Source organism: Orycteropus afer, unplaced genomic scaffold (assembly GCF_000298275.1).
Source record: "Orycteropus afer afer isolate SDZICR_OR568_19922 unplaced genomic scaffold, OryAfe1.0 scaffold00089, whole genome shotgun sequence".
NCBI classification, from domain to species: Eukaryota; Metazoa; Chordata; class Mammalia; order Tubulidentata; family Orycteropodidae; genus Orycteropus; species Orycteropus afer.
In genome coordinates, this window is record NW_006921676.1 from 9,994,133 (window position 1) to 10,006,398 (window position 12,266).

Sequence of the window (12,266 nt, forward strand, 5' to 3'; positions counted from 1 at the left end):
ACAGTTTGGCAGTTCTTCAAAAAGTTAAACATAGAATTAACATTATGATCCATGAATTCCTCTCCTAAGCATATACACAAGGGAACTGAAAGCAAATGTTCACACAAAACTTGTACACAAAGGTTTACAGCAGCAGCATTCATAATAGCCAAAAAGTGGAAACAATCCAAATGTCTATCAACTGATGAATGGATAAACAAACTGTGTACACCCATACAATGGTATATTATCCAGCCATAAAAAGTAATGAAGTACTGATCTATGGTACAATGTGGATGAACCTTGAAAATATTTTGCTAAGTGAAAGAAGCCAGATGTAACAGTCACAAAGTACATGATTCCATTTACATGAAATGTCCAGAACAGGAAAATCCATAGAGACAGAAAATATTAATTGTTGCTAGAAACTGGAAGAAAGATGGAATGAAGATTGAGTAATGAATATAAGATTTCTTCTGGGGGTGATAAAAATGTTCTGGAATTACATATTGGTGATAGTTGTATAACTTTGTGAGTATACAAAAAACACTCAAATTTTGTCCTTTAAAAGGGTGAGATTTATGATATGTGAATTTTATCTCAATAAAAATTATAATTAAAAAAAGAGGTAATCTAATTGCTTCTATCTGCTAGTACAGGGAAGGTGTAGGATATTAAGAATACTATAGCTGTTGGTTCTCCCAGAGGCAGAGGTTAGAGACTAAGGAAGGCTTGGTCCCAAGTCTTCTAAATCAAGATCTGAAACATAAGTTTTAATCATAAAATCCTCCTAGCAATTAATATAGTATTAGTGGTGACCCCTTATTTGCCTCTTTTGGAGAAGCCAAATGTCATTTTTTTTGCACTAAGTGCCAAATCTTCTCCATAAAACAAGATAGAGCTCCCAACCTTGAGCAAGCCAAAATCATTTTATTGCTTTTTTTTTCCCCCTGAATCACTTTCCCAGAATATATCATTTTCTTAAAGCTGGCTTAAGGTTTTGAGTCTATGGGATCAGGCAGACCCAGTGGGTCAATATTTGGTAATACGCATCAGTCACTAATGCTTTTTAGTTTTCTAAGTCATACTAATTACAGGAAGTGAGAAAGGAATTGGAAGACATGGCATCTAGCTGTCCATGAAGAACTTAGTCTAGTGAGGGGTACAGAAGAATAAAGAAAAAAAGGAAGAAGAAATCCTCCTACCCATTACTCATTGCCATCAAGTCGATGCCAATACATAGCAATCCTATAAGACAGAGTAGAACTGCCTCATATGGTTCCCAAGGCTGTAATCTTTACAAAAAGGAGCTCTGGTGGTACAGGGGTTAAGGCATTTGGCTGCTAACTGAAATGTCTGCAGTTTGAACCTACAAGTGACTCTGCAGGAGAACGATCAGGCTGTCTATTTCCTTAAAGATTTACCGTCTTGGAAACCCTGTGGGGTAGTTCTATACTCTGAACTATAAAGTTGCTGTGAGTCGGAATGGACTTGATGGGGATTTGATTTTGATTAGGAACCTTTACAAACTGCCACATCTTTCTCCCGCAAAGAGGCTCGTGGGTTCAAACTGCCGACCTTTCGTGCAGCAGCCATGAGCTTAAACACTGTGCCACCAGGGCTCCTTGAAATCCTCTTAACTCACATTACACAAGTGTCTAGCATTGAGGGTGGAAAGAGTAGAGAAAAGCATAGCCTAGAACAGGAAGAGTACAGAACAACTTTTTCCAAAGCATCTCACTCATTCACTGAGGCTGAGTAGAATCTGACTCATAGCAACCCTTCCTTGGGTTTTTTCCCAGGCGGTATGACTACAGAAGCAGATTGCCCAATCTTCCTTCCAAGGAGTGGCTGGTGGGTTTGAACCACCAGCCTTCTGGTTATCAGTCAAATGCCTTAGGCATTACACCACCAGAGCATTGGAGCTGTAGATACTGTATCAGCTACAGGCCCCTAGCTTTTCTGAACTGCAGGGGGCACACTTTCCTCTTGAGTGTAATCTTGTATTGGCAGGTCCTCTATGTATTTCATTTCATGCACTTGTTTATCCCTCCCCATTCAGTCATTTATAAAAGGGCAATCAACAGGACAAGGAAGAACATGAACTTTCAAGTGGAATTTTATGAATGTTTGGAAATACTAATTTTAAAAATTTCAGAGGCACAGAGGGCCAAAACTCTAACATGTGAGAATGTATCCTGAAAGTATAATTAAAAAATCCTTTGACTACCACAGCATTATAGTTTTATATTTCTCCACACCTTCTCCCTCCCACTTCCTATGAGTATCTTTTGCAATTAGAAATACTATAGTTCTTTTAAGGATGTCCTTCCTTTATGAAGCCTTGGAAGACTGATGGGGGAAGTGGTCCCTATTTGGTGAAGGTGAATGAGCCTCAACTTCCCAGTGCCTTGCTTCTCCAATGAGTGCCTACCTGCTCTCACCGTTCCCCCTAGAACAACTTGAGTCACACTTGAGTGACTGGTGTGCAAATAGTATTGGGTCGATGTTTGAAGTCTGATATTTATGTACCCTACAGAGAATGCCCAGTAGGGGTTATCCTTGCATCCTTAGCTGGAAAATTCAGTTTTGATTAGGCTCCTTAACCAACTGCCAGTAGCTAACCCCTTCCTTTAAACAATTTGTTTGTGTAGCATCGTTTATTCAAACTCAGACATCTATAGGCACCAAGAATTACCAAAATCTTCCAAGAAAGATAGATATTAATTAATCCTCTTTGATATAAAATCTAATCCTATCTAGGAAGGAAACTTCTTTGGTGCTTTAAGCCATACTCAAAAACTGTCTGGGTCAAACCCTCTCCAAGGCCTCCGGCTCCCACTAATGAATACACTGAGCAGAGTAATTTTACCAGACAACAATGAAAGAGGCATTTCCAGCAAATAGAGACTCTGGGGAAAGGAAAGCAAGAAAAAGCTCTGGAAAACATGAGTCATTAACAACCATTTGTCGACCTGAGCTGCCCTAGGGTTTACTGTAAGGGGAGCAGGCATGACCACAGGTACTTACTCGGAATTGCCTTTTCATAGCAGACGCCTTTATAAAAGCAGCACCCGAGTTCCTTGCATTGGTCTCTGGAGACATTGTAGTCACATATATCATACAGAGGAATATCACATACTGCAAAAATATAGATGCACATAAGATTGTCATTCCCAAAAACAAAGCCACCCCACTTTTCATTTCATTTTAAAGAAAGTGGCAATGGGGAGGGGGAACGATGTAGGTTTATGTTGTAGTTTTTTGTGATTTTCTAAATTATGCATCATCCAAATCTCGCTCTGAAGCTAAGATCTGGAATGAATTAAATTTCTGAACAAAACAACGTCAAGTTAATTACACAGAATAATACGTGGTCCTCTAATGATTAAGAAGATAATACATCTCTGTGGAGCAGCACGCTAGGCACAGCACTCTTCAAAGAAAACGAAAAACAAAGATTTAATACAATGACTATTTGGGAGTTCAGTTTGTAACATATAATTAATTCACATTTATGCATACAGTAAGTTAAAATTATCAACATGGCCTGTGGATTATTTCAGAACTTAAAAATTGAGTCAAAAGGACAAAAAGTTTAATGCCAGTTTTGACACACATACAAATTTTTTTTTTTTTAAATAAAGGAAGGCTAATGAATGTGCAATGTACTGTAAGAGAAAATTAGAGGAGAAAAAGAAATAAGCAGAAAATTCCTAGTAAGTATTTTCAACATAGTTCCACAACCTAACACATTTTCAGGTAGGAGGATATGTGATTCCCGTAAGTGGCACGAAGACAACTGAGTGATTGAACTGGATTGTGTAGAAAACAAAAGATACACATAAAAGAAATCCTACACAAGGTGAGGGCGAAAAAACAATTAACATTGAGTCTGGCTCATGATGACTGCTAAAAGAACTAACAGATCTGTTCTGGAAGAAGTGCAGCCGGAATGCTCCTTGGAAGCAAGAATGGCCAGGCTTGTCTCACCTACTTTGGTCATGTTATCAGAAGGGACCATTCCCTGGAAAAGGATGTCATGCTTGGTAAGGTGGAGGGTCAACAAAAGAGGGGAAGGCCCTCAATGAGATGGATTGACACAGTGGCGGCAGCGATGGGCTCAAGTATAACAAGGATAGTGGAGCTGGCGCGGGATCAGGTGGTGTTTCATTCTGCTGTGCATGGGGTTGCTATGAGTCAGAGACCACTCGACAGCACCTAACAACAACATGATGATGACCCTGTGTGTTAGAGCAGAACTGTGTTTCATTCATAGCCATATTCTTTCCAGAAGCAGACTGTCAGGCGTTTCTTCCTCAGCACCATTGAGTGGTGCCAACCTTTAAGTCAGGAGTCTAGCTTAAACAGTCTGCCCCCTGCCCCGCCCCTCCAGGGACCTCAGTTATAACTGAGGGCAAACTGTGCATAAATAAACTATGAAGCATGGAAGAGCAAGCAGAAACCTTTGAGAAAGGCAACCACCTTTTGACAAAAGGAAACTCAATCATGCTGGTGTCTGAATGACAGGTCTGCCCCCAAACCCTCCTGGTGGTCTTCACCTGTCTGGCCTGCAAACTGCCACAAGGGGGAAGGTAAGGAGGGGAGCCCATCCACCTTCTAACAAGCCTCTAACAAGTCCACTTGTTTTGCACTGGTTTGATTTAGTGTACCAAACTAAGTCATTGTCCAGGGAAACTATTAGTTCTCATCTCCTCTCCTCCCATTCTGACTCCAGACTGATCAAATACTGTCATCATGACCTCCAGTCAGAGGCATGGACAGAAATATGAAAGCTCTCTGTTAACAAAATTCCATTTCAGCCAACAGTGCACAGCACTCAGAAACGTGGACCAGGGCTGACACTAAAGGCTGAGGGCACAGTCTGAGCATGGGAGAAAAACAAATCAACAACATCTATAGATATAGATAGGTATCTATCATTAACTGCCTGTCTCCACTCCCCTCTCCCAAAGGCGACTGGATCTTAGAAACCAGAGAGTCCTTGTTTGCCAAGCAGAATGTTAGGTCTGCATGTACAGCTCAGGGTTGGCCCACAGTTAAACCTGCTGGGTAGAGATTAAGGCATTTGGCTGCTGACCAGAATGTCAGTGGTTCAAGCCCACCAGCTGTTCCACAGGAGAAAAATGAGACAATCTACTTCTACAAAGATTTACAGCCGTGGGAACCCAATTGGGGTTGCTATGAGTCAGAATTGACTGGATGGTAATTTTTTTTTTTTTTTGTAGAGAAATGACAGACACTGGCACATAGGCAGGCAGGGGTCACTGAAGCAGAGTTCTCCATGAGGACTGGCAGGACAATAACATCAAAGGGAATTTTCTGGAAAAGGAGTGAATAGTGTGCTGGGATGGATAGACTGAAAATCTTCCTCCTCATATCCCCAAGATCACTGGAATCCATCACGTGCAATTACTTTGTGTTTTTTTTTTTTTTTTTAAGGGATGTAATCATTGTTTTTAGGTGCCATCAAGTCAACTCCAAATCATAGCAACACCACAGAACAGATACAACCACCCCACAGTGTTTTCTAGGTAGCGCCCAAGGCATTTGAGTGCTAACCAGAAGGTTGGCAGTTCAAACCCACCAGCCACTCTGTGGAAGGAAGACTGGGCAATCTACTTCCATCAAGATTTGCCACCTCAGAAACCCAAAGGGAGTTGCCATAAATCAGAATCGACTCAATGGAATCAGAAGGATCAAGGTTTGTGCCACGTGTGACAACCAGGGATGGGTATCTAGTGGAATGTATTTCAAAACTTGTCTTAAGAGTGCTTCCTTGCACCTCTCTACTTTGCTTTTTTTTCGATGGCAGTGAGTTTTTAGAGTTGGTTTTTGTTTTTTTTTTTAATGGGAGCAGACTGCCAGGTCTTTTCTCCCATGCAATGCCTGTGAGAGAATCTGCCAACCTTCTGGTTTGCAGCTGAGTGCTTAATCACTGTGCCAGCAGAGCTCCTTAGGAATGTGATTATGTGCTGAGTTTAGTTTAAATTGTACAAGCTGCAGAGAACTCCTTTCTTAAGGATTTCACAAGGACAATGTTGGTATCATCTATTGAGTCCCTGTTACATAGCAGACACAGTACTAGAGCTTCACAAACATTATGTCCATATGTAACACTCACAAACATTTTTACAAAATAGGTGTTATTACTTCCATGTTTTTTATGATGATAGTAACAACAAACACTTGGCTTACCACGTAGTCAGGCTCCATTCTATTTCATCTGGAAACTAACGTTCAGATTTAATGAAATCTGTCCCAAACCACAAACAAGCTAGCACCTGGCAGAGCAGGGATTCACATTTCCTTCTGTCTGATTGCAGCATGTGATCTGTTGTTTTTCCATATTGCAAAGCTGCCTTCCCCAACTCTGCTGTGTGCAGTAAACAGGCGCTCCTGCAACTGCACAGTAGGTGCTTCCTAACAAAGCCAAAAGGAACAAAGTGTTTCCAAACACTTTCTCCAGGTGATGACAGATGTTTAATTTCAGCAAACAGCATGGGCAGGGAATAATTCATTGAACGAAGAATAATTGTGATTCATAAGCTGATTCTTGTTCTCATCAACATCACTGTGCAGGTGGAAAAGCATTAGCACAATGCTTTTCATCTTCATTGTTTTTATCTGGTATTTTTAAATAGTAGCTAGACCTCTACCCCTACCTTTATAAAAAGTCAATCTCCCCTTAACTCCGAGGTTTCTTGTCACCCCTTGAATCCAGCCAGTTTGCATTTCTTTCCATGTGCCTTCAGTCCCAATTCTCTTGTCTTCGTTAAGACTGTTCTGATGTTCCTGTCCCTATCGGGATGTCCTGATACATTTTCTTTAAATCGACTAAACATTAAAGAGTTCATCAAACATTGTCATTCCTGACAGAGAGGCTTTACCCTGCTCCATAAACCCCAAAAAAGGTAGTTGAAAGCAGGAGTAAGATCCCTCAGGTAGAAAGGGTACAAGAAATTGCAGTGAGGAGGTCGGGTGGTGCAAGGAGGCTCCCAATCCGATGAACCTCAGGGCCAGCTTCACTGAATACATCAAGTAGCACCCTTCCCACCACCCCATGGAATATAAGGAGTGCTGGACGCAGCTCCCTGTCCTAAGACATTAACCGAGAACCTGTGGTGCCACCCTTGCTATTTATTCCTTGGCACCACGTGATCTTCAGGTGCCCCTTCAACACGCTGCTGGGCCTGGGAATGGTAACCAACACCTGAAGTCCAGCAGCCTAAATAAATCTTAAGTTCATGCCACTGGAAGAACTGTGGACAGCCAGCCAGCCAGGAGCAAAATCACTGACAAGACATGAGGGCAGAAGCATGTGGGGTCCCTGGGGCATGAAGCTCTGGGATGGTGGGGGAAGGTGCTGTGAGTGGGCACACCTTCTTTGAATCAGGACCATGCCACTGGCGTGCAGGGTGGGAATGCTTAAGCATGTCACCTCCCTGCTCAGGGCAGTGTCTGAATTCATCTGTTCTCACAGGCCATCCACATGCACCAAATTATAGCCCAAGACGGTGGAGACTCCAATGCCCCTGGCCACTTTAATTACCACTACTTTCACGACAGTTCAGAAATGACTTGGACTCATTTAAGACATACAGCTACTTAGCTTCAGGCCAAGCTATGGAAAAGGAGAAAGGCAGTACCTCCAGATGGCCAGGGCAACTATATTCATCTCACTTCAAAGAAACAGAGACTAAGTCAAAAAACAAATATATGAAAAGATACAGACACACCCACTCACCTACCTACACACACACACACATCACTAGCATCACAGAGTAGCCTGAGTGCTCCCTGTGAGAAGTCATCTTTGGAATCAGAAGGATCAAGTTTTGTGCCATGTGTGACAACCAGAGATGGGTGTCTAGTGGCATGTATTTCAAAACTTAAGAGTGTTTCCTTGCACCTGTCTTCTTTGCTTTTTTTTTTTTTTTTTGGTCTGTCTTTCTGGTCATTTCTTTCACTCATGCTCTCTTGAAGATATATATTTTCCATTTTCCATTTTCCATACACCATTCAGACAAAAAAAAAATGATGCCCTTTGATGCCTGTTGTGGTTACCTAGTGCCACTCTGACAAGAATATACCATAAATGGGATGATTTGAACAAACAGGAGTTTATTCTCTTACAGTTCAGGAGGCTAGAGGTCCCAGTTCAAAGTGCCAGGCTCTAGGGGCTGGGTGAAAGCCCCTCAACCTTGGGCTTCAGCTCTGCCTCCTGCTCCCAGCCCACTGAAGCTAGAGGCTTTTCTTCTCTCAGACAGCTGCTGGCTGCTGAGGCTGACAAGCCCAAGGTTGACAAATAAAAAGACACAGTCATGATGTTACCAAACCACATGGCAGGCCATTAATTCAAGTTCATTGTAAGTCCCAGGGTCGGCAGAGCACGGCAGGCTACTGAACAATGACATGGCTACATGCAGTGTTCAAGTGTGCCACAAGCTAGAGACCATTCCCAAAGCTGCTGCTTATAAACGGGAAGCAGACCACATTCCCTGAGGCAGCTACTCAGCTGCTCACAGTAGATTCCACCATGGAGTTGATTATCAGTCTCATCATGAGGAATACTACATCCGCTGCCCAGCCACTCAACCAGGCCCAGTCAAGTTGACAACAACCTTAACCACCACAATGCCTAAGTAATAAAAGAGATTCGGCATTCATTGCCCTCCTACACACAAGAGCAAGCAAATATGAGCAGATAATTCCCATTAGAGTTGTTCTGGCTCTTATCTTCAGGGCACTCTATCCTACACAAGCAAATAATTCACATCAGTTACCGGGCTCCCATATCAAGGGCACTCTCTTCTATTCACTTCTCATCTAGGGATGTAACAAACACAACACCAAAGGTGCTAGCACTCATGATTTTCTAAAACAGCCCTGAACCATTTCCCCTAGATGGCAACCATTCTTATCACATTGTTGTTAGGTGCCATCAAATCTGCTCCAACTCACAGTGATCCCATGTACAACAGAATGAAACATTGCCTAGTCCTACCCCATCTGCACAATCATTACTACGTTTGAGCCCATTGTTGCAGTCACTGTGTCAATCCATCTCATTGAGGGTCATCTTCCTTTTTATTGACCCTCTACTTTAACAAGCATGATGTCCTTCTCTATGGACTAGTCCCTCCTGATAACATGTTCTAAGTACATGAGACATTTCTCTATCCTTGCTTCTAACAAGCATGCTGGCTGTACTTCTTCCTAGACAGATTTGTTCACTCTTCTGGCAGTCCATTGTAAATTCAATATTCTTCACCAACATCATAATCCAAATTCATCAATTCTTCGGTCTTCCTTATTCATTTTCCAGCTTTCACATTCATATGAGGTGATTGAAAATACTGTGGTTTGGGTCAGATATACCTTAGTCTTCAAGGTGACATCTTTTCTTTTTAACACTTTAAAGAGGTCATTTGCAGCAGATCCCAAAAGCAATTCCTATCATAATCTTAGGTTTGTAAATACTCTCATGCTCACATGATAATAAGTTTCTTATTGTTATTTTCCAACTCCATGGAACAATTATTCACATCATATTTTACCTCTTATGTGGCAAGGAGAAGAAACAATGAGAAGTCATACACTGGCTCAGAGGTAGAGAACAGATGCTGGGACCTTCCAACCCAGTTAGAGGTTCATCTCTAGAGTTTTAAATACAGTTAATTTTTCAGTATTTGTCCTTACACTTCTTTCCTTCCCTCCCTTCTTCTCTCTCTCTCTGTTAAAGTCACCCTTCCAAGAATACTTCACAGAGCAGAAGCAAAGTCCCAGAAACTCGGCAGGGACCTTAAACATCACACAGCCAGAAGGAGGCAGAGCAAGAACTGCACCCACTCTCCTGACCCCCTGTTCAGCTGTCTTTCTCCCATCTTGCACTGCCCTCTCTCTTTATGTCTTAAAAATGGCTTAATAAATAATCAGAAGGAGGCACCAGATCCCTTCCAGTGGAAGGAGCCAAAAGACATGGTGCCAACCACCAATTATATGGAGGTCATTCAGCATTTCTAAGATTTAACTTCTCTACTGGGGAGAAGTCCCTGAATGATGCAAATAGTTAATGTGCTTGGCTGCTAACTCAAAGGTTGGTGATTCAAATCCACCCTGAGGCACCTCAGAAGAAGGGCCTAGTGCTCTACTTCCAAAAACTCAGCCATACAATGAAATACATAAAAATCTTTTTCTACAACCTACTTTGGTAAGCGGCGACTGGGGTCTTAAAAGCTTTCAAGTAGCCATCTAAGATGCACTAATGGTCTCCTCTCATCTGAAGCAAAAAAAAGTAAAGAAAACCAAGGGCATTTGGAAACAATAAGCCCTAGGATATGATGGATCTCAAGACCAGAAGAACTAGATGGTGCCCAGCTACCAATACCTATTACTTGAGAAAGGATTAAAACTGGAGATCCTGGATACAGTAGGAGTAAAAACGTGGAACAAAACTCCAAAACACAGTAAGAACCAGAATTACTGGTCGGATGGAGCCTGGTGGGACCCCCAAGACTATGGCCCTAGGATATTCTTCAGGCCTGGGATAGGATTCACTTCGAAGGACTAGCTCTCAGCTCAACAGTAGAAAGACTTACACGCAGAACACCCAACCAAGGGCAACGCACCCACCTACTCTACAGAGATACATCCCTTGGAGCAATCGGCCACGGGGCACCAGAGGGGCAGCATTCACATGGAGGGAAAGCTGGACAGACAGGAGTGCATAACTAAGAAGGGCATGGGGTGGGGGGTCACAGGGAAGGGAAGGGAAAGACAGTGGGTTAGGGTTAGGGATAGTAATCAGGGAATGAAACCAAATGTACATGAACTGTTGACTGTAAAACAAATTCTGCCCTGCAAATTTGCACCCAAAGCACAATGAAAAAATAAATACACCTCCCCCCCAAAAAAAAGAAAGAAAAGAAGAAACTCAGCCATTAAAAACCCTATAGAGCATGGTTCCACTCTGACACACATGGGGCCGCCATGAGTGGGAATCAGCTCCACAGCAGCTGGCACTGGGGAAGCGCTCCAGCCGAAAGCACGAGGCCGGTCCCTGGGGAACACCAGGAAACCAAACCATCTCCTCAGCCCTGGTAGGATGTCCTAATCCTACCATCCCATGAGATAACATGACCAGGATACAGAGAGGTTTCTAAAGAAAAAACTTAGCTAGAAGAGAAAAGATGTGACCCTGAGCGCAGGGCTGGTAGAAAATGTGCTGAGGAAATTTCCCATCAAAAATAGCTCTCCATCACCTCCTAGCAAAAACACCTTTTAAGAAAGTCGACTGTAAAGAGAAATCTCTGAAAAGCAACCATCATTTTCCCATTAATATCCACCATAAAGCCAGAATCATTTTTAACAAAACATTATGATTTCCAGTTGGGCAAGGGCTAATAAGAAAGCTCGCTTTTTTGAGGGAATTCGAGCACACTGGACACACTGCTGGAGGATGTGGGAGTCTTCAGCCAGCACACACTCTCCTGTGACCAGAAGGCTTCTAAACACCACACTCAGAGCATCCAGGTCTCTCTGCCCCTTTCTGGAGAGCAGTGATAAGTAACAGAACTGGACCTAAATTTTCTCATCACAAAGGATGTCATAAACCAACACATGGTTTAAAAATCTCTAAAATTTGGAGACTGAATTTTTTTGATACTCTGAGTTTTAAACTCTGTATACCAAGTTGTCTTAGAACAAAGGATACCAGTTCTCCTGGAACTTGAGAAATCAAAACAAAGAAATAGAAGAAGACATACAGAACTCATTACCACCAACTAAGTGGGTGAGGCTAAAGATCCAAATGGGTTCAAGAAGAGTTTAAATAATGTGTGCAGGGGAGACTCACATGTGGCCATTCTGGGTATCTGGAGTTCATTTTTAACCTTTTGAAGTTAGGATCTGAAAGGCACAGTGGCCATAAATTCAAAGGATTCTGGAACGCAACAGAATTCAAATGTTAGTCTAATGATTACGGAATTTCCTACCATCTCATGAGATGGTATATTGTGTTCTGAATCCCTACTTGTGCCTTATAAGCTACTTCAAAGAAATAACACATATGGCCTTTGAAAAGTGCTTTGTGAGAGAACTGACATTCATTTTAGGTTGACAAACTAACAGACAATAAAGAGACAATAGATCATTAAAAGAGCTCTGGTAGCATAGTGCCTGTGTTGGATGGGGTTCTCTAGAGAAACACAAAAACCAGCAAAGTATATATATATATATATTTATAGAGAGAGAAAGAGAGAGAG

The 12,266-nt window shown here is 42.2% G+C and overlaps 1 protein-coding gene across 1 annotated transcript in view; it reads right to left on the bottom strand.

The window, feature by feature from the left end:
• TEX29 (testis expressed 29) overlaps positions 1–12,266 on the bottom strand; it is a 42,562-nt gene that overhangs the window by 17,246 nt on the left and 13,050 nt on the right. The window contains exon 2 of the mRNA XM_007942414.1: positions 3,010–3,120. Within this exon, the coding sequence (XP_007940605.1) occupies positions 3,010–3,120 (111 nt within the window). The remainder of the gene's footprint in view (positions 1–3,009; positions 3,121–12,266) is intronic.